A 23465-nucleotide genomic window follows, 5' to 3' on the forward strand; every position below is an offset into this window, starting at 1 on the left:
GCAATGAGTTCTGTCAGACTGTTTGCATCTTCAACATAGTGTGTTTGTAAGATCTTTGCTTTAGAGGATGAAATGCCAGCAGCTTGTCTTTCTTTAGAGAGGACATGACAGCCTGGTTAGATAAAGGCACACAACCAATACTATGTTTTGCTTATCCAGTCCAAGTGTGCAACTTCTTCCTTGCTCCCCAGTCCCTGCCATAATGTGTAGCAGCGTTCTGAATTTGCACTGGCTTTCACATCTGGTGTATCCCAGCATGTTGTCCATGATCCGGCTGTCAGTCTCGAGATGTTTATCAGTGTTTTCTTTGGCCTGAGTAAATCCTTGGCCACTTTTAGTAAGGGATGAGTCCCAAAGTCACAATGGCACAGGGCTCTGGTTTGCTAGTCTGTTTCTTCAAGAGAAGGATTTGGTATAAGATCTGAGTAGTAACTGTGCAGTAGTAACTTAAACTTCACCTGTCCCTCTCTGGTGCTATGTATGTTTTTTTTACTCTTCTCTGTAAGCTTAAACTTAATTTGCTTTCTTCTGTTTATAACATGTTACTTCTCTGTGTTCCTCTGTTCTCTCTTGTTCCTCGTATGCAGAGGAGTTGAAAATCTCTATCTCCATGGCAGGATGTGTTTTGTTTTGTTTTATTATATTCTTCTAGGCTTTTGCTACCTGCTTGGAATTCTAGTGATTTTCTTTTTAGGAAATGCTTATGAGTCATTGCATTTATACTTAAAGCACTTGTCCCCCTGTTCCTTCACCGAGCCTATCTTTTGACTTGCTCTGTACAGAGTCGTGATCTATCCCTGCATGCTGGGGAGAAGTCTTTCTCCATAGGCTCTTTGTTCATCATTCAAGTTTTTTAATTTAAAGGACTCTCTCCTTTGTCTTGCATTTAATTTTTATGGTAAAAGGGTTTTAATTAAACCTTCACTTGTTGAGTAATTTATTTATTTTTTTTTTTAAATCTTTCTAGCAGCACAAAACATACATTTTCCCAGGTCAGACTTCTAATGTAAAAGATTTGAGTTATTTAAATATAAAATTATTATATTTTTAGAGCTTTCTATAGTTTTTTGGTCTGAAAATACCAAGGTCTTTATTGGTTGGGGTTTTTGTTTGTTTTATAATTTCTATTGCACAAGGAAACCTAATGGAATCTACATTAAGATGCTTGAGAGCCTGACATAAACTGAAATAAGGCCATATTATTCTCCTGCAATATTTAACAGTAGTACATTTTTTTACTATTGAAAAAGGAGAAATTGCTAAGGGTCTCACTGATTTGTAACAGGTTCTGTACTTCGAAAAAGCGTCTGTCCTTTATGGATCTAAACAAATATCTTTGGAGACTTGCACTTATGTCTTGAGTAAGAAAATACATCCTCTGGTATATGATATTATTGGACAGATATAACTCAAATTTTGCAGCTTGTGGCACTGAAATCTATAGTTTTCTTTTTATTAAAAATTACTTAATTGAATACATCTTGAACGTTATCTGAGCTACAACATAATTTGTATGTAACTTGAGGTAATTAATTTTTCACCATTCTTCCTTTCTGCTACTCAATTTTACTCAGCTTAAGTAAAAAAAAAAAATAAATCTAACTGGTGTTTCACATTTTTTCAATAATACAAAAAATGCCTTGTTTTATATGCGTGGCCCAAAATATAAAATGTTTGTCTAAAAGTGTTATCTAGAAACTGAGCTATATTGGGTTGTTTCAGATACCTATATTTTCAGCAGAGGGTCTGATACAAGATCGTAATACAAGTTAGTAAAGTGTGTTGTGCTTCTGACAGTTAAGTCTTTGTTAAAATGTGTGATTTTTTTCTTTTAAAGTAAACTCAGTTTAGCTGAATGTGTATAAATAAACCCAAGGTTAAGGTTTTTTTCAACTTTCTTAATGAGATTGTACAGCAGAAGTACTTATTTCAAGTAAAACCATCAGCTGTTTGTAAGTTACGACACCTGTATGGAGGTCTTGAATACTTGATTAGAGAAAAAAAGTTTTTCATTCATGATTGTAGTGTTTAATAAAGATGTTCAGGGTACTCAGTGGCTGCTGAAAAAGTGAGTTGCTTTACTGCCTGTTCTTTTTTTCATCTCTTTAAAATGTGTTTTTAATCACCAAGTGTAGTAAAGAAAACAAAGTTATCATGCATTGCACACCTACATCTTTCAACATTTTGGTACTATGCTTTTATGTGTTCATGAATGTCAATGCATAAAAAACCCCCACTGATTTACCTCTGAGAACACAGCTTGGCCAAGAAAGGAATATCATGCATTAAGTGCCTGTTACAAAACTGGCACATATCACTTGTGATAAGCTGCTTATGCAGCCAGGGTTGATTGTGCCTCTTGTGCTTCTCCAGCAGAGTCCAACAGTATCCTGATGTGCTGTGCAGTGCATTAAGATTGTGGTGTTGTCATAAACAAAAGTCTTTGAATCTGCATTCCTGCCACTTAATGACTGGCATTACATGCTGTGCCTTGCTGTAATAGTGTTGATTCAGCACGGTGGGAGCTTTCAGTTTGCTTTGAAAACTTGGAAGGTTTTATGTCTGTAGGGCAGGGGGGCTTGAGAGTCATTCTGGAAAGACCACAGGCATATTTTTTTTCCTGTTATCTTTAGTATTTCTTATCTTAATGCCTTACACAGGTGAAAGATACGATCCTGAGCCCAAGTCAAAATGGGATGAAGAATGGGATAAAAAAACAGCTTTTCCATTCAGCGATAAGTTAGGTGAGCTAAGCGACAAAATTGGAAGCACAATCGATGATACCATCAGCAAGTTCCGAAGGAAAGATAGAGAAGACTCTCCAGAAAGATGCAGGTACTAGAGTTACTTTAACATGAATTTCTTCTGTAAAATTGGTATTATAAAATATTATAAAACTCTTTAACATTGCTGATTATTAGTTACAATACTCTCTCATTCTGTCTGTCTGTATGGAAGCATGTTTGGGTTCAGTACCTGCTTCCAGGACTTCCTACGCAGCTCTTACTGGCCTTGGGGAATAATGTAGCTCTGTCAATTGTTAACTGCTCTTGGCTGCCTTCCATTACTGCCCCTAGCTTAGATAGCTGCTGGCAAAGCAGGGAATTTGGCTGAAATTTCCTAAGCTTTTCCTTGTCTCAGCAATTCAGTGGTCTTCCTTGCACCAGTACACTGAAGGCTGCCATTTAATGCTACACTTACTCTGAATGCTGAAATGCCAAAGAAGAGGGAGATACAAAATTGCTTAGACCTACCTTGATGCAGTGCTTATTCCCTGAGATGATCTTGGGAAGAACAGAATACAAGTGACTTAAAAAAAGCATTTTTAAAATTACAAGTCAATTTCAATTGAATCTTCTCATGAAACTCATTGTATTTTACATCTGGCCATTAATTTTTTTTCAGTAAGGAAGAAAACCTACCCTGTGCTGTCTTCAGAAAGAGCTTTATGTACATCGCACTTCAACAGGTGCATTGGATTTTATTATCTGGAGATCAAATTTGTGCTTAACAGAATCTGAAATTTTTGTAAAGAAAGTGCACAAATATATTGAAATAATTCCCTTTTGGGGAACAACTCCCAATTCAAATTTGCACTGAGATTTGATTAATATTTTTTGCAGGAATATCTTCAGATACAGTCACACACATTTTTACATATATATTTGTGTGTATAGAAGTAAACATGCACACATGTGTATATATTACAAAATTCAAACAATTTTGCACAGAAACAAAATAATTATAATGGTAGCATCTCTGAGAAAAAGGCAGTATGGTCTTCTTGCTAGGGCATTAATAAATCATAAAACTGGTATTCTTTGCACACATCAGGGTTCCCTCTTAGAACTTACTATCAATAGACTACAAAGAGAAGGGATCAGAAGAAAAGTAAACAAATTTCAAATTTAACAATGTTATATTGCTGTGTGCTTTTCTGTACATACCTTTCAAGAGCAACTTGTCACATGATGTCCATAAAGCTCGCTATCCACATTTCATGTAGAGGATGTACAGTAAACATTTTTTTTTTAAATCTTATTTCCTTTGCTTTATATCTGAATGAGCTCCTGGTCTCTTACTTGTGCTGGTATAAAGTCTTGCACCTTCCAGTGTTTTAGGCAGTCCTTTCTACAGTCTGATCTTTATCAAAAGCATTGTATCTTGAAGACTTATCCGCAGGTACACATCTCTACCCCAAGTAACACTAGTTCCTTCCCCTTCCCCAGCCCCACTCTGGCTTATAGTATAATTTTCATTTTTGTTTTGCTCTTGTAACCCTTGTCCCTTGTTTCTAAATTTCCCCCCATTTTCTTGGTAAATGTCAGGCGCAGAATTTGTCTCAAAATTGGTGAAAGTAATAAAGTTGGGACTTGAAATAAAAGAAGGATTTTTTGGGACAGACATGAGCAAAACCAGTTTGGTAGTTACAGGTTATCCTGCCTTAAGCAGGAATCCAAGTTGCAGCAGTATGGCTTCTCCAATATTGCTTCAGCTACCAGCCTGGAATTTCCTTTTGGCTTTTCTTGGCATGGTGATCTGACAACATGGGATGTATTTTATCAGTGTATTGAAGTGAAGGGGTTTCTTCCTACAGAAGACATAAAAGGATCGAAGAAGATTGAACTCAAGATTATGGAATGCCTGTCTATTTATATTTAAAGATACTGTAAATACAAACTTTATTCACATTGTATTAACAGAATACGATATTTAAAATATTGAAACTGAAAGAAACAGGAAGTTTTATCTATCATGTGACAAGCTCATAACAATGTAACTTTCTCTTGTAAATACTTCACAAAATCCGTGCATTTCTGTGTTTTCACACTTATGCAATTCTTTTTTTCTAAAACCAGAAAAAAGCCTCCAAAAATGTATTATTTTTTGTAGCCTGCTGCTATATAACAACATTGAATTAAGTTGCCATTTCCCTTGGAGAAGTGACTAAATGGTGATACTCGCTCAGCTGGCAAATCTGCTGTAGTATGTTCTATTGTGTCTATCTTAATAGCTTTATAAATCATTATTACTTAGTACTGTAAAGGCAATAAAGGTCTTGAAGCACAAAGAATAAATGTGACTTGCACATCTTCTCAGTGATTGATGAAGTTTGGATGACATAATCTTTACTTCCAGCATACACACAAGAAGAACTTGACCAAACTCCTGTATTTCTGACTCTACTTGCAGAGCTAATAGTTAGCATAGAAGAAAAAACCCGCTTGAAGTAACTTAAGTACTTAACCTGTGATATAGCTGGCTTGAATTCGCGGTAGATTTCAGTGAAACTGTGGTTCACACAGCTAACTGGAGAAGCCTAGTTGGGAGAAAAATGTTAGCGCTTCTATGGGGAAATTGGATTCTTTTTTCCAGTAATATATCCCTTGGAAGTAGGTACGGTCAGAAACAATACCATGTGGCATTGGAAAACCTTAGTTTTTCTTTCATTGTGCTTGTTAGTTCTTCAGTCTTAGGTGAGTGAGTAAACCAATTGCTGCCCTGAGTCTAGCCTTGTATACTGAAGTTCTATTTTCAGATATACAGAGGTTTTTCTGAAAACACTACACTTTTTTCATAAGAATTCTTAAAACTGGCAATTCTTTTTTCTCCAGTATTCAGAAAGGTTGATGCAGGTAACAGAATAGAAAGAAAGCAAAACTTTTAGTATGCCTATAAAAGGGTGCAACAGCCATGTTCAAAGGCAACTTCCATGGAAATTATTTTGTACTAGAGTATAATTCAGATAGTCTTAAAGTATCAGTAAACTATTTTTATTGCGTTAAAGAATGTTCAACAAAACCCCACACCACAAAAACCTTAAGGCAAAGAAAAAGATCGTTTGACTTCTGGAAGTTGCAACCATGTACTTCCTTTGCAGAAGTGTTTTTTTAATTATTTGGTACAATGGTAGCTATAATTTTTTATTTCATTCTGCAATTCTCAGATGAAGCACAGCAATTTTACTATTCTGAGCACAATAAACACACTTAAAGGGAACATTAATCTGTAATACTTGTTTCTTTTTGTTAATGTGACCATTAAAAAAACCCAAAAAACCAGATCTCCTGAGACAGTCTGGAAGCAGTACAGGTTGTCACAGAAAATTGAGTGTAGTAATATTTGCCCTGCTTTTTGGCATATGTGTTTAATTTCTTATCTCGAAAGCTTTTAGACATTTATTTTGCTGTAGGTCACCAAAGACTCACTTTTCTCGTTCTTACATTAGTGTGATTGGTCTGTACCGGTTCCTCAACCCACAGATTGTGTTTATGGACTAGGCAGACTGTGTAGCGATGACAAGAAATACGTTGCAGCAGGTTTTAAGAGACTGAGCCCTAGTTGTGATTGACCTGGTCTTGGGTATTTTCATTACTTGTCTAAAAGGCAACATCATCCATGCTCCTCTGAGGCTTTTAGGTTGGATGTGCCATATATTACCATGCTAATGTGATCAGTCTTCTCTGGGGGCTTATGTTAATATCCTGATGTCACAAATGAAAATGTGGTTAGTGGTCCCCTCTGTACCTGTGCTTGTAGGTAGGCTATCTGCAGAAATCCAGAACGGGAACAGCAGGCCTGTTGTTGCAAGTTGGGGTTGAAGTGCCTCGGAAGGATAAAGTTAGGTTGATACCTTTTGAGCTCGCTTGTCTCTGTAAGGCTGGCTCAAGCAAACGCCAGTAGTCACTAGGTTGGCTAGCAGCTATGATATTTTTCTTTAAAAAATAAAAAATTAAAAAAGGGAGTCAGCATTTATATTCACTGACGTTAATGAATTGAGGCATCCCCAGTGGTGAGCAGGTAATGTGCGTAGAGGAAATGACACATGCAGTGTATTCCAAAAACCCACTATTGTTAACTGAGAACAAAGGCTACCCTCCAGAGTATATTGCAGTTACTGTCATATTCCCACTGACAAAGGGACAGCCTGTCTTAAATTTTGTGCAGTTTTAGTATTCTAATGCATTATTAACATACAAAACCCTTCCACTTTCAACTATGTTGCTAAGGAAATTATTATATCAAAATACATTTCAATGTATTTAAGCTTTCTCTACAGCAATTTTCAATGTTATGTACAAATCTTACCTTGATGGTAAGAAGCAATGTGACGGTTGGGGGGAGGGCAATTGGTTGGTTTGTGAAAGATTTAAAATAAAAAAGCAGAAATATTATGCAGGGACATCTGATTTTTTTTTTTTTTTTTTTTTTTGCCAAAAATGGTGATGCTTTTGTTCTTTTACATGTTAAGAACATCACAGAACGGTTGGGGTTGGCAGGGACCTTAAAGATCATCTAGTTTTACACCCTTGCCGTGGGCAAGGACGCCTTCCACCAGGGCAAGTGCTCCAAGCCCCGTCCAGCCTGGCCTTGAGCATCCCAGGGATGGGGCATCCACAGCTGCTCTGGGCAGCCTGGTCCAGTGCCTCACCACTCTTGTAGTGAAGAACTTCTTCCTTTATATCTAAGCATATGATAAAATAAATGTGTGCTCTCTGAAAGAAAATAGTACTGTTGCAGTGCCTAATTCTGTAAACATTCTTTTTCCACAAATATTTTAAAGAATAATAAAGCCTGGTCGTCTGCAAAGGGAAATGAGCTGAAATAGGCATGGAATTCTTGAAACCTGAAAGATAGTACCTGTATTTGGCTCACTGCTTTCTGTCTCGTGGTGTAAGTACTTAGCAGACCTGCTAACTTAACTTTTTGTTGCTGAAGTGTTACATAACGTGTGGGGGAGTTCCTGTCAGAAGGTAATTAAATGTACTGGATTTAAACACTTATTTCCTATTATCCTTTGCCATGGACTTGCAGTTAATGTTTAACAGAATAACTTGCTTTTTTTATTCATCACTTTTGTACAATATGTGCAATGCTGTGTTATGTAGATGCATTTTGTCAGGGTAAAACATTTCTTTTCTCAAATGTACGAAGAAGCAGGTTTTTTTATTATGAACCGTTGCTACAAGGAACTACAGTAACCAAAATTTTTGTGGCTTAAGCCAAATGTTCGCTTAAATACTGAGAAGTCCATCACAAATGGTATTCTGTTGCTTTTGTTTTTCTAGTGACAGCGATGAGGAAAAATCAAGAAGAGGTAAATCTCCTAAAGCTGAATTTAAAGATGAAGAAGAGACCGTGACAACAAAACACATTCATATTACACAAGCTACGGAAACTACTACCACCCGACACAAACGCACAGCGAATCCTTCAAAAACCATTGACTTGGGAGCAGCAGCACATTATACAGGGGATAAAGCAAGTCCAGAACAGAGTGTTGCTGCTCATACTGCACAGCCGACAGCAAAGGTGAGACAGACAATAAAACATGATTTTGGAAACTGTTTTCTTCTAAACACAGACAGTTTCTGGTTTAGGGTCAAATTTTTGTTATGCAGCCTTCAAGGGAACTATTATCAAAAATGGGGTTTTCAAAGGCTGTGGAACAGTTTAATTGTAATTAATTATGTGATTGGTTTAAGATGTTGAATTTTTTAAATATAGTCATTACCATGTTTTACTCTCTTTAGGAAAGCAAAGAGAAAATCTTGGCCTGAAGTGTGAAGGATTCTCTGAACCTGCACACTTATTGAAAAGTTATCAAATTCATGTTATTGTAAAAAAAACCAAACAAACAGAAAACACCAAACTGAGCCACTAGCTTTTCAGTATTTGGTTTCGAATTTAGCTATGCTCCAGTGATTGTTAGCCTCAAAGCCAGATCTGCCATCTCTCCAAAGCAAAAGAAAACAAATAAACCTCCAAAAAACCAGACAGCTTCTCAAGGTCATTTAAGACGAGTGATGATATCATGAGATGAGATCTGTTGTGTAATTTCTTCTTCAGGCTTCCGTACCCTCTAGCAGCAAGTCGTCTAGTGACCTGGTTGATCTGTTGTTTGATGGATCTAGTCAGCCAGTTTCAACAGGTAGGCGCGTTTTGATTTTTATTTTCTTAATGCATATTTTGTACCGATTCTGAGGATAAGCTTGTTTGTTGTTATCTATAGAAAGTAGTAGAAAAATTGAGAAATGAATTCTCAGAAAATTTATAGAGTGGCCTGGAACCTTTTGTAGCAAGGTAGTGTATGTGCTATTGCACAGGACTAATAAATGTTAGCAGCACAAAGATTAAATGCCAGGTCAGTCTGTCAGAAACTGTGTTTGTAATGCAGTTATTTATAATTAACTCTAAAAGCAAGTGCAAGCCATTCAAATTCAGGCGTTTCCCATAGTGCAGTTCAAAGGCTATGCAGTGGGAGATGGATGATCTTCATATAACCTGGCATCTAAAGTATATGGCAAACTTGTTTCTTTTTATCTTATTTTGTCTTGGCACTTGGTTGATCCCAGTCCTAATACCAAAATGAAATCGCTACCTAAAGGTAAAATGATTGTTCTAAAACACATCCCTTTGCTCTCTAAATATGCAGTTGAATTTTAAGTCCATTAACCTTTGTATGGGCTTACCCTTATGCTCTCAAAATGCAGCTTCTCTTTAGGAGTGTGTTAAATTCCAGTGCATTGCATACAGGATTGATAGAGGAGTTCAGGGGTTTGGTCATTTGCTTTTCAAAACCTAAAACTTTAAAGACTTACTGTTGTGCTTACAGGTTCTTAATAACAACAGGTTTGATTGTGGCTAGCGTGGAATAGAAAAGGGATTTCCATGCTGCTGTGCTCTAATGGCACAGTTGGGAGTGAGGTAACTGTGGGCAGAGTTTTAGTTTAGAGTTCACTTTGAATAGCAAATAAAATATGAGCATGTGCTTTTTCATAGATAGAAACCTCTCGCGTAACTTCTCTCCATTCCAAATAAACAAATTCTCTTGCATGGTGTCACTCACGTTGGTAGAAGTGTGTGTGTATCTTGGGGATGACAGACACTCAGCTCCAGTCTTTGTTTTAAAGACAATGTAAAATCACCAAAAAATGGCAGTCCAGAGTGGCTGGAGGTCCACATGTGTGGCAGTGTGGTTGCATCTGTAAAGACTACTCTGACTTCTCTCTGAAGTTACGCCACTTCTGGGTGTACTGTAGTGGGAACCCCTGTAATACGTCACAGTAGGTATCTTTATTAGAATGTATAAGCAAAGCCAGTATTACAAACGCTCTGTGCGACACAGTTCCTTTCATCACTAGGCTACCAAAACGCTACCTCTGTACGTATAAAATACACCAAAACTCTATTGATGGGGAGGGAAATTGTCACGGTAATTTAGTCTCAAAGATGTGTCTCAATCTTATCTTTCTTATTTCTGGTAGATCTTTAAAACTTTGTTCACTTTTATCTTTAGTAAAGTAGATAAAGTTTACATGTCTGTTCTGAAATATGTGTTAATTCTAAATGGTTAAGAAATAAAATTCATTTCATGTACCTGTTCTTTCATGCACAATGCCCCCAAATTTAAGGAACAAATTTTTTTTCATTATTTTCTATTTTATTAACTCCATATACAAAGGTGTTCACTGTATATTGGAGTTACCACAGTTCCATGGAATTTTAAGAGCCTGGATCAGAACCACTACCCCAAATCAATACTGAAGCTTCTCTTATCCAATTATTATGGGAAAAGAGATTAAAGCATTTTTTGGTTTATTTAAATACATATGAGTATGTTTTTATTTTTGTGTATAAAAACAAAATCACGTGGAGAATAGATGTTTCCACTTCAAAGTGAGCCTTCTCACACTTGAAACAGAACTATGGCAGCTTCCATATTACAGTGTATTTGAATCTTTCATCAGTTTGGTTCTTTGCTGTAGTAAGCCTTTTTTCTTTTTGCCTTTTTTCTTCTTTTTCCAAAGCAGCATTTAGAAATGGTGTTGAGAAGAGACATATTACCAGCTGGTCCTGCTAAATAACCTCTTTGCTGACCTGGGAAGGCAGATGGAAAGGGTTCATTTGTAGTGACAGATCTCGCATGGGAATCTTTGAGGATAGCTCATGTTGAGAAGATTAGCACTGTCCTTCACGTGCAGGTCACTTGTTATGACCACTGTTCCTTGCAGCACAGGGTGTGGGAACATTCCCAGTGTCAGGCAAGGCACAGGGAAAGGGTCAGATGCAGCCTTTGATCTATCTTGTGAAGCAACTGGCAGGGAAGTCATGTGAATTCAGGGAACTCAGAATTTGCTTATCTGTGTATTTTCAGGTGCTGAGATGTGGAATAAGGTTGGTGAGGCTTGGGGGGGTTACACGTTACTACAGAAACACAGTTTGTACATGAGGGGGGCGGTTGGTTGCCATAAAGGAACAATCAGTTTGAGAAGGCATAGAATCTGTGATTAGACCTGCTGGAAGGAATTTTTTGTTGTTACTGGAGATGAGGTTCTTTAATCTTAGCTGGTGATACCTTTCTTTAGAGTGTTACTGCATTCAGCTTAAGCTCTGCCAACTCTCTGTGAAACTGTTTCATTTGAAAACAGGCAATAGAGGTGGAGGAAAAGTTGACTTGACTGAAAATGTTAAGGAGTTATTTTGGGTTTGAACCCAGTTCCGTTGTTAGAAGTAAATTAATCTCCAGATACTTTATCAAACAGCCCAGGGATAATAGGTGTAGCATGAGAGCACTGGTTTTGGGGTTTTTTTGAGGATGTGGTTGACAGTATGTTATCTGTCTTACTCTCTTTCCCTATAAACTCAAACCACTAACCTGTTCTGAACTCTGTAAGGACACGTGCAATGAAGAAAATTATGTCAAAATGTTTGTTGCAGTAGGCAGAGTAAACATGATCTGGACAGGTTTTTTAGCTTGATCTTTCACTGGCTTATCTTACCCTTTTTCATTCTTAGGTTGCAGTCAGTATAAAACTTGTATATAAACCTATTTAAGATGCTTCTTAGACCAGTTCAGAACTTGTATTGAAGTAATTTCTTAACTTTGTGTGAAATCTTCCTCCCTCTTGAAAAGGAGGTAAAAGGATTTCAGTAGTGCTATATTTTGAAAAGTCAGAGAGACCATCCTTGCATTCCCTTCTCACGTTTGATATCATATGCTACATGCTCGGCAAGTAAAGATATTTCCCCTTGGAAGAACAGTTGCCTTCCTGGCAATGTCTACAGTAAAGTAACATTAAAAAGAAATACAAGTACACATGTATTAGAAAGTGAATGGTTCCTTTTATTACTGCTAGCCATTTATTAAAAAGGAGATGGTTCTAGTTTAATTAACCCAGTTGAGAGTAGCAGATGGGGCAGAATGTCTTGCAGCGATAAGACAATTCAGAAATGGCACCAGATGTTGGAAGCTGTCCCTGGTGGTGTTTGAGTGCAGCACAGATGTTCCAGTCCCACCTGGCTAGTTTCTAAGCACTGCAGGCTAAGCAGCTGTGATGTAACCTATATAATGTATGCATAACACTAAAAGCAAAATAATTGAACTGCTGCAGCTTCTTCTAAGGGTGGGACTGCTTGGAGGTGAAATCTTTGAGGACAAACAATTAAGGTCAACTTAGCTTTCTCTGGTCAGTGAAATACTTATTTAAAAGCAGTATCAACAATAATCAGATTATTTTTCTTTGTAAACTTTGTGTGTGTGTTTTAAAAAAAACAAACCAGCTTTCCAATATAGTTCTTAAATCTTTCTTCTGTTTTTATACCTTGGCTGTATTTTTAGTGAAAAATTGTTACTGTGCTGTATCCAGAAGTTAATAATTTATATGCTGTATATAAATGTCTGGTTGAAAAACTTAATGTTTCTGCTGTAGAAAGGAAGCAAACTTATAAAAAATGAACACAAATGCAAGCTCTGTCCTTGAAATCCCAATTCAAGATCATTGCAGAATCATTCATGCTTTAAGTAACACAAAAACTAAATATAAAGTGACATGTGATTTTTCATAGTAAGCATAATAAATTAACTTTTACACAATAAGAATGTTTGGCTTTTATATATTATGCTTCCCAAGTTTTAATTTTACAAACTGCCAAACTAGTAGCATCCCTCAGTATTTAAAAACTTGTTAGCCTTCTTAATATTTCTAAATGCATTTTAAAACTTAAAAACTTGCATCTTTTAGTTCTTTCCTAGGAAAAGAAAATTCCAAGATCTGCAAAGCAGTTGGAAATAATCCAGTTTATTGTTGCTCAGGCTTGTATAAATATAGTATGGTGATGAACAGGAAAAACAGTGCCGACTTAAGGAGCAGAATCAATAAATCCATTTTACTGAATACGGAGCAGCTTTTAATCGTAAATCCTGCATGTAGTTGTTGCAATGGATCTTTGCACAATCCTGTAACAGCATTTGCCTTCCTTCTGTTTCTAGGTGGATCAACTGACCCATTTGGAGGATTTGCTGATTTTAGTTCAGCTGCTGCTTCAGCAAGTTTCCCATCATCACAAGGTAGGATTAATTTACAGATTGAGATGCTGTTTAAGGGCAGAAAGAGGGGAAGAGATGCCACATGGCATTATTGAAAGTTACTTCCCTTTCCAGGGCAGACTGTGTTCGTGTACCATGAGTGCTGTATTTGAGTAAGGAAGACACCTATTGTCTGGCACAGCACATGTCTCATTGGACCTGAAACTTTTCATGAATTTTATTAAAGAAAAATGTTAGTAGGAGTTAAAAATACATCACTGTTCATCTAGTAATATAATAGAAGCATATAATACAACTTAAAGCATACCTCTGAGTCTAGTTTTGAAATGCACTGAAATATGATGTTACTTTTGGAGTGGAAAAGTGAAATCTGAAATAAACAAGTGTGGGTCTGAATGCTAGCTGAAGAGCACTCAATAACCAATTGAATAAAGAGCCTAGCACATCCCAGTTTTGCAGTCGTGGGCAAGGAGCTATATTAATTTGAGTTCTACAGCAATGAATGCTTCAAGGTGACAGTATTTGTGTTTCAAAAATGATTGGAAAATTGGCTGTAGTGATAGGACCATTCACGTTAATAATCATCATAGTCTTCCCAGTGTTTTATGTAAGGTTATTCAGCTATTATATTTGCAATAAAAAGCAGTCATTTTTCTAATACTTCAACTAACAGTTTGCAAGTTTTTCAGATAGAGGTAGTTATTAATTATTTTTTAAAAGTTAGCTGATCTGGTGGGATAAAAAGACTTGCTTCATGTGCTTGATAGTCTGGTTTGCTTGCTTGTGATAATGCTGCGAACTGGAATGTTGTTAGAAGGGTTTTATGCTGTTTTTTTATAGTTACTGGACATTGCAGAGGGTCCAGATCAGTCTTAAGAATTTTAATGTTATGGGCAGGACAGTAAATTAAATGGGTAAATTGAACAAAACCAAAAGATGGGATTATGTTCAGTGGAGAATAGCAGCCCACCTGTGCTAGAAAAAGAAGAGTCCCTGAAGATCTCCTCGGCAACCTTCCTTTTGGTGGTGTGTTTTTGGAAGCTTACAGCGCTACCCAGACAGAACAGTGCTGCAGACAAGCACGGAGTAGAGGGAGCTGGCTGGCTATCTTTTGTGCAGTCAATTTGGGTAGTAGTGGTATTGGTGACTGGGGGTTCTCAGCCAGGGTGCAGGATTAAGTCCAAAATATGAAAAGAGTAGCAAAAAGGTTGATCAGCAAATCGACCTGTGAGTCAGCTTTTAGTCAGCGTGTTTATATCTCCTCCTCTGTTTTGCTGTGTTAGGAGAGCTGTACTGGGCATCGATTAGTTCATATACCTTTAATTTGCTTGGCAGGAAAGAACTGCTCTAATTTTTTCACAGGCTTTCTTATTCAAAACCAAGTTGTTTTGCAAACAGAAAGCCTCCTACTATGCAAATAATTTCTGTGTTAATACAGTCTAAACTGATACAATCCTTTATCTGCATTAACATGATTAATCTATTCCAATCACCATTATGCAAGGGACAAGGAGTCCTGTGAAATGATTAATCATTCCTGAACAGCATAAGCCCCTCTAGAAATCTTTTCCTTCTTGATTAATCATCTTTGAAGTTGTACTGAAGGGGCAAAATGTGATCCCTTTTACCCCCGCTTCCATTATTGCTGCTCAGTGCACAGGTCTGAACATAGAAGGAGCACACTCAGCATTTACTTATCTATCAGGAATATTTAAAGTAGGTTTTAATTTTTAATATGTGATACTAATTGAAACATTCTAATATAGCCCCTCTTTGTGAGGGAGATCAAAGCAAACGTTCCAGTAAGGCCCTAAGCTAATGGATATTAGTCCAGTTTCGTGCACTGAAGTTACTGGCAATACTTGGATTTTGTGAACAGATTTACTCTCCTTCTATTTGTTAAATTCTAATGTATTGGAAAAGTTAAAAAAATGAATAAATGTTGAAGGTGTATATTGATGAATATTTACATGAAGTGTAAAAGACTACTGTAGTTACCTTTTGAGTGGGTAGAACACGGTTGTAGAAAATTGCTATGGATGGCCAGCATAGAAGTAGCCGTCGTATAGGTTAGGAAGTGGAAACTGGCACTGCATTCATCTGCTTCAGTGTTTGAGTCTTCATTCACTCATCTAAAGAAATTCAAGGGATGATTTAACTGTTCGTTAGAACTCAAAGTACATTTCATATGGTAATGATGCTGCTTGTGATTTAGCTAAAGTACCAAAAGTATATCAGTGACATAATCAAAAAGCTGACCTGTGCAATGGCCCAAACTTGGAACACGATTCACTGTGTAGCAATGAGAGCTGTTTAAATGGTGTTGCTTTATTTTTAGCATCTCATATAGATGTTTTTGTAAGCTTTTCTTCCCCTATCACTCCTGCGAAGTAACCCTTTTCTTGTTAATAGAAAAACATGTGGTTTTAAGGGAGATAACATCTCCTCCCATTTGACTCAAAGGTTACAACATATTCTCAGTTCACTGGTTTGTGTCTCTGGGCATCTGTGATCCTGAAATAGGTACCCTTGCAGTTGTCTGCAAACCGCTTATACTGTTAGTCTCTTCACAGTAAGATACAGAGAGAGCTGTAAGTTGCTGTTTTACTTTATATGTTTGTCTACAAAAACCCTGGTATATTGAAATGAAACAAAGCTTAAGCGGTGAACTAAGAATTCAGCAAAGCTTCTGCTGAGAGAATCGCTAGATCCAAGACTGAATTTCTGCTTCAAGGCAAAGCATTTAGGTCAGGATTCAAATATAAAAAACGTAATGTGTTTTACATGAGTGCCTCATGGGATGGGAAGAAATTATTTCATACCACCTCAAATAAGAATTTTCCTGGCAACCTGCTTCCAAAGTTCTGGGTTTCATTCTCTGCAGCATTGTTCAATACAAAGATCTATTAATTGTATATAACCAAATTCTGAAGTAGTCGTCTTTGTTTTATTGTGATGGAATTTGATTTATCAAGCAGCTCATTCCTGATAACTTTTCTCTTGGCAAATACCAGAGTGCTGAAATAGAAAGTGGATAAATTATCAAAGTTCCAGGTGGTGTTTTGACTAGAGCCTCCAGTCTACCCCCCTAAGTTATCTTTTGAGTTGTATTTCAACTAAAGAAAACCTGTCCCTACTTGTCCTGCATCCACAGGTGACATGTTATCAAACATCCTTCTACTTTCTGTGCATAGATGTTCCATATTTCCTTTGCTACCTTGTAAAAATTGTTGGAATATTCATGAGAGGGAATGATGTCCAGATGGAGGTTCTACCTGCAGATGTTAATCTGGACGGACACAGATCAGCTCTCATTTGTTTCAGTTCATAGAGTGTGGCATTTGCTCAGTGTCTTTCTCTTAAGTCTTCTGCCTTTCTTCTCTCTGTCTTCCTTTTTCTCACACTGTCACCTTCAGGTACAGCAACAAGTGGAAATGGTGACTTTGGTGACTGGAGTGCCTTCAACCAAGCTTCTCCTTGTCCCAGTGCTTCATCTGGCGAGCTCTTCAGCAGCACGGCACAGCAGCCAGCTATAGAGCTCTTCAGCTCACAGCCACCTTCTGGACAGCCTCCAACTGCTTCAAATTCTACTGATCTTTTTGATTTGATGGGCCCCTCTCAGACAACCATGACCTCTTCACAAAGTATGAATTTCTCTATGATGAGCTCCAATGCTGTGGGCATCAGTTTACCCATGTCAAGGTCACAGGTATGCTGCTATTTGTACAGTTTGCTAATGACCTTTCTTAATTAAATCTTTTGCCTTCTGCTTAATCACAACAGTGAAAATTCATCTGTTCCATTCCTGGAACCCATACCTAGTCACTCAGACGTGATCAGCATTTTGTAAGAAAGTTTTGTCCAAAAACGTTTGAGTAGCCTCCTAAAAAGAAGGTGTCAAATGTTCTTGAAAAGCCTCCTTTTATAAGTTAGCGTTCTCTGAGATGGTCTTCATTGTTCTGTGCTTTGTTGGGGAAGACCAAGTTGGTATTTTAAACCTTAAAGCCAGCCTCCAGAGAATGTTACAGGTTTCCAGCCTTAAGTAGATGGAGGGGACGACTGGTCTGTTCGCCAAAACACGGAAGGTGCCTGCTTCAGTGGAGAGTGTTTTTGGAAACCATAACAGGTCGGCGTGGTGTTAGGAGGCAAAAACCAGTATGTTTGAGTCAGATCTTGACTGCAGATGATTACTGTCATTCCACGTATTGATATGAGAGCTTGATGCTAGCTTAAAAAAAGACTCTTTTAACCCACTAATGGTGTAACAGCACATGGCAACACTGCTTTGGAAGCGCTGAAGTTCATAGCTTAAAAATCTCATTGGCTTTTTATTGTCTTCTGTGGAAAAATTAACACTTACTGTTTAGTCCTGATTCATACTGGTGATTTTTTTCAAGTGGATCCCAACAAACTTTTCTTTTTTAGCCACTGCAAAGCATGAACACTATGATGCCGAAGCCTAACCCTCTTTATAATGCAAGCACAGAGATGGTCCAGAAGAATGCAAGCAAAACTCTACCCTCAACTTGGTCAGATCCCAGTGTAAATATCAGTTTGGACAATTTAGTACCTGGGATGCAGCCTTCCAAACCCCAGCAGCCATCACTTAATACCATGATGCAGCAACAAAGTAAGTGATATTGCACTGTTTTGCATATGTGCTGAGTCCTGTGTGTGTTCGCTAGGTTGTCCTTGAGCTGGTGTATTCTGTCAATTACTGTTTTCCTACATTTAGTCATAACTGTTTCTTAAAATACTGTGACGGTTCTGACAAGTGGTATTTTCTAAATGGAGACTGACATACTAGGAGGCTGTGTGCATGTTTTCACTGTAGTTTGCGCCATTGTTGTACCTTGATTTCAGGCTTCCTAATCTCTAGCACTTCTCTAGAATATGCATAGTAGCTTGTATTGTTATAAAATGCATTTGAAATGTTTATAAAAGTTTTCTGAGTCTTCACATAGAAACAGGGAAATGAGCAAAATAGCCATGGTTTTGGCCATCATATACTTGCTCATGGCAGTTACCACATCAGTTTCTTAAAATGCGTGAGCACTTTCAGCATCACGTTCTGATTAACGATTTTTGCATCCTGTTCTCTTCTTTGCAGATATGCAACAACCGATGAATGTCATGACTCAAAACTTTGCAGCAGTGAACCTCAATCCTCAGCCCAACATGATGCCTGTTCGACCCCAGACAAGCCCACTGATGGGAGGGCCCGTTCCTGCAGGGATGGGAATGCCCAGTGTGATGTCAGGTACGATGGGAATGACCTCCGTGGGACCCATGCATATGATCAACCAGGGAATGATGGGATTAAGCGTGAACATGGGAGTGCCGGCTACAGGAATAGGTTTGACAGGCACAATAGGAATGGGGTTACCCAGTATCCCTATGACCTCTCTGACTCCTGGGACTGTGCAACCCAAGCAAGATGCCTTTGCAAATTTTGCCAATTTTAGCAAATAAAGATTGTAAAATAAATAAATAAAACGAAATAAGAATAAAATCAATGGGCAGAGTGAATGAAGGATTTTTAGCTGCACAAATATAGCTGGGAACGGGATGGAAAACACTGATCAATACTTTTTTTTTTTTTTTTTCTTCTTTATCAGTTAAAGTGTCTACATAAAGAACCAAAAGCTATTTTGTAAGTGTTGAAATAACTAGTGTTCAAATTCTGGAGAGGTGAAAGGTTCTTCGAAGGAATGTGTTAGATGATTTTGCAAAATAATTTGTATTGAGACCATAAAAAAACCTTTCCTACATAGAAGAACCAATTTTAACTTTGAGACTTGATGGAAGACTGGAACTGGGGGTTGGGTAAAAATGTTTGAATCTAATTTTATACTTTTCTTTTTTCTTGAAGAGCTTGACTTTCTTTTTCCCTCCTCTCCCTGATCGCTTTGTCATAATTGGATCATTCCTTTTACTACTGCTGAGTCCACAATTGAAGTCACTCAAGTACTATGATCAGTTTTTTATAAGAATATATATTTTTGTCCAAAAATGGCTTACATATGTGATTATGGCTAATTCAAAGGGACCTGGAATGTATATATACTTTTGCTAATGTTCCAGCCACACTGCTATATTACCCAAATTTTTATTGTAAAAATCCTCTCTTAGCAATTTGGTGATCAACGGATTTTTGGAGTCTGAACATGCTTCTAATGTTATAACTGATATCCTGTGCAAGTCTGGGAGAAGCTTTTTCCAAGACTGCTGGAAGGTTTCCTTTCAGAAAACTCCAGAAAATGCACTTCCTTGCAATTCTTTTACAGTGGCACTTGGCATCCTTTGTACCACCAATATCCCTATGGAGCCACTGGTCTAGGGCATTGGCAGCAGTCAAAAAGCAAAAATAATTACTTTTTGCATCATTACAAAAAAATAACATGAATTACACTTAAGTTGTGTAAATCTATAACCCTGCCTAATCCAACAGCATTGGATCTTAGCTTTTATACAACACTTGGTGATTCTTTTGTGTAAATATGGCATTAGCAGCTGTGGAATCCAATAGAGGAGTAAAAAAATATATATATTAATAAAGGAAACCTGTAGCAGTCAAAGATTTTACTGATTTACTGAAAACAAAAGAATGAATTGAAGTTTTTGAGGTTTTTGTTTTTCCTTCTGTAATTCTGCATTTAAGTTCACATGAATCATGATTCTAGAATCTGGAATACAAAGGCATTGTTATATTCACAAGCTGGGAATATTGTTAAGAATAAGCACTATACTATAGGTATGAAATTTATTGCCTCCCTTTTCTTATGTTGGATTTCTTTTTTATTATTAAATTGATAAAACTTTGTTTCCATTGTATTCATAATGTTCTGTTATACATAACATTAAAATGTTCATTAAAATCAATGTTGGGCTGCTTTTCCTTTCATTTCATTTGACGTTTATGAGAGCATTTGGGAAAAAAAATAATTATAATTTGGGCAAAGTAATTTTTATAAATAATTTAAAATTGTTTAATGACTTCTTATCTGAAGCCTTTCCTATCTGGCTCTACTGTTAGGAATTAAAAATGAAGCAGGCAAGATATCCTGACCCGCTCCAGCCTTGCTAATGCTCCATCTACAACATTTCTAATTAGGCAGAAATTCATGTACTTCAGCTAAGTGGTAATGAAAAGTGATTCATTTGCTGAATAAGAGATGAGAGTGAGTGTAATTAGCTGACTGCGGTTTTTAATCTTTCAACAATTCAATGTGTTTAAATTAGTTTCAAAGAATAGGAGCTTTCAAGTGTTGTTACATCAAAGTAATCAAGGCAGGCTTTAACGGCTGAGTAGGGCGATCGCTCTGGTTCCTGTTCTGAAACCTTTAAACTTATTTGGAATAATCATCTTCGAAACCTCTTGTTCTAACAGATGGGAAGCCTCAAACTGGTTCAATACATGTAAAATTATGGTGGGAAGAAAGCTGGTTCCTAGGGTGGTAGATGGGTGGCAAGGAAAACGAAACCTGTAATCAGTGTTGCACTCTGTCGTGCTGAAGGGTGCAGTGCTTCTCGGTAGTCTTTAGAAGGTTTTCTGAGGAGCAGATATTCATAATGCTGGCCTTTTAAAGTAAGTCCAGCTGCTTAAATAATCAGCTTGCACTTGAAAGATCATGTCCTTGTTTAGGTTGCTCACATCTCGTCAGAGGGAACCCGTGATTTAGCTTCTAATCAAGAGATTAATTATAATGAAGCATATTTGTCAGGGGTTAGAATAATTCCAGTGGAAAACATATGGTCAGTTCAGAGTGGATCTCTGTGATTGCGGCCGTTATATCTTAGCCAAGGGAACAGAGGCTTACGGAGCAGTTGTGGTACTGCACTGATTCATTGCCCCTGCCATACATTGTTCATCCCACAGATCAATATCCCAATTATGAGGAAGGTTGTACAGAATGTGAAAATAAGTTTTTTCAGCCAGCCAGGATGTCTGCAGGTAGATGAGAACTAAGTCCTTTGAACCAAAACAAACATCAGAAAAGAAAACCGAGAAAGATTCTTCAGAACGTGGGCCAAGAGTATCCCCATGCCTCTTCAGCCTGCAGTGGTGAGAGCCTGTTGCATGGAAGTTTTATCCCGTTCTCCCCCAGTTAAAGGACCTGGATCATGGGTAGCAGTGCCTAGCAGAATATATGGCTTACATCTTTAGATAAAAACAGAGTATAAAATGTGTTGTGTTTGCTTAAAGTCAATACTGAACTTAAGATGGACATCATAAAATGTTTCCACCTCTGGTACTGCAGGTACGAGCAAAGTAATATATTAAAAATACAAATTTATTTTTCCAGGTGAAAATACAAGTGAGCTACTGTGTGAATGGTGACGGATCTACCATTTATCGGCTGCTGCCTAATACAGCTTGAATAGAACCTAAATCATGCGACTCGGTACAACTCCTTTCTTCATTTTTTTTTTTAATACCAGGTCCAGCTGTAACTGTGAACTGCCTACAAGCCTGGGTTTGGCTGGCTCCGTGCTACACAGCGCTCAGCAACATGGTGTGCTATCGTACCGGTGTGTGTTGGGCTTTCCCCTGCTGTCCCTTGGCAAAAATATGACTTCCTTGCTCTTCCCCCCAGACTATTCTCAAGTTGTACTCTACATGTTTTTTAAAAAAAAAAAAAAAAAAAATCAAACCCACAGCGTGTGCTTATATTATCATGGAAGTGTCCAAAGCACATGAGGTTTACAAACCTGGGCTGTAATCCTTGTCACCACTGCCAGTGTGGCTGTGTGAGCTTTTCACACCCAGCTATAAAAAGCAGCAACTGTCATGGGAGGTTGGAGCCTACAGGGAGTAAATAGAGGGAATTAATTATCTGGTTGTAAGAGGTAAACTTTTACTACCTTTATATTCTGTAGCTTCTAAACTTAATAATGAGTTCAGTTAAAATTAGTAAAATCCTTTGTAAAGGATGGCTCTGCTGAAGAGGACAAAGGGGCAACGGAATTCAACCCTCTGTGGTTTTGGGGTTTTTTTTAATAGAATCATTCAAAAAATGCATCTTGATGTGTACAAAGGAGTAATAAATTCCAGCACAGGTGCAAGCTCAGTGATAACTAGAGCATCTACCATGTTCTACAAAAGAAATTATATTCAAAACAGCTAAACAAGGGTATTTATAGCAGCATCTGTTTCAGCTATATCTGTCAGCTAAGAACAGTCTGACACAGCTTAAGGGAGGTGGGGGAGGGATTTATCAATGAAGTGTTTACATAATGCAGGCAGGCATTGTATACTCAAGGTGATATCAACTATAACACGATAACAAATATCTAAAGACACTTTTATTCTCAGAGGCCTTTGCTCCAGGAGTCACTCTACAAAATTGCCTCCAGGTTCCTCTGTGCATGACTGTAAACACTTTTATAGCATATGACGTTTTATAGTCCCATCACTTGGTTCTCATTAAAGCTTTTAATGGAGATGTGATTTTTAATTTTTTTTTTCTTCGCCCCCAAGTTTTATTCCAAGCTGCCACTGACTAAAATTCAGAATCGTTTTGGGCAAACCCACTGGGTTTCACACACAGTGAAATTATTTTGTTTTAAGGGAAATACTTAACTTGACTGCAAAGGAAACTTCTTTTTTTTCTTTTTGTTAGAACCATCAGCACAGTGAAAAATTGCTTACTGTGCAGTTCCAGGTCCTCGCTGACAGATTTGACTGGCAAAAACTAGAAGTATGAATGAGGGAATTAGAAACTAAATGCTGAATACCTGTATGTTTCCAATTGTTCCCCCCAGGAGCCGTGCCTGCAGCATGGGAACAGCAGTTGCCCTTGCCTTCCCATACTGGAATGGAAGCGCAGCTGCTTGCTGGGGCCGAAGCAGCGCTGTGCTGCCCGCTCCTCGGCGGCCGGCGCTGTGGGATGGATGAGATGGACCCAACGGGTCTGCAGTCTGTTCCTGGCAACCAAAAACACAGAATCGGTATGAACCTTTTTGCCCAAACCACTTGGATTTGGCGCTGACTTAAATGTTTTAACGTTTTAGTAGGGCGAAGGGCTTTCCAGAGACCTGCCTTCGGGAGCCGCTTTTAGCGCTTTCAGGAAAGAAAGAAAGGAAAAAATAGTAAGTTGCAAAGACAACTAGGTGAGCCTGGTTAATGTTGTGA

At 37.7% G+C, this 23465-nt stretch overlaps 1 protein-coding gene across 2 annotated transcripts in view; it reads left to right on the forward strand.

Moving 5' to 3' along the window:
* The window catches only part of CLINT1 (clathrin interactor 1), a 52661-nt gene extending 32449 nt beyond the window's left edge, over positions 1–20212 (forward strand). For both annotated transcript variants that reach the window (XM_055717589.1, XM_055717590.1), the window contains 7 exons: positions 2661–2835; positions 8070–8313; positions 8851–8932; positions 13274–13351; positions 16747–17039; positions 17756–17960; positions 18441–20212. In XM_055717589.1, the coding sequence (XP_055573564.1) occupies positions 2661–2835; positions 8070–8313; positions 8851–8932; positions 13274–13351; positions 16747–17039; positions 17756–17960; positions 18441–18802 (1439 nt within the window). In that variant the 3' untranslated portion in view covers positions 18803–20212. The remainder of the gene's footprint in view (positions 1–2660; positions 2836–8069; positions 8314–8850; positions 8933–13273; positions 13352–16746; positions 17040–17755; positions 17961–18440) is intronic.
* The last annotated feature ends 3253 nt before the right edge of the window (positions 20213–23465 follow it).

This window comes from Falco cherrug, chromosome 8 (assembly GCF_023634085.1).
Source record: "Falco cherrug isolate bFalChe1 chromosome 8, bFalChe1.pri, whole genome shotgun sequence".
Taxonomy (NCBI): domain Eukaryota; kingdom Metazoa; phylum Chordata; class Aves; order Falconiformes; family Falconidae; genus Falco; species Falco cherrug.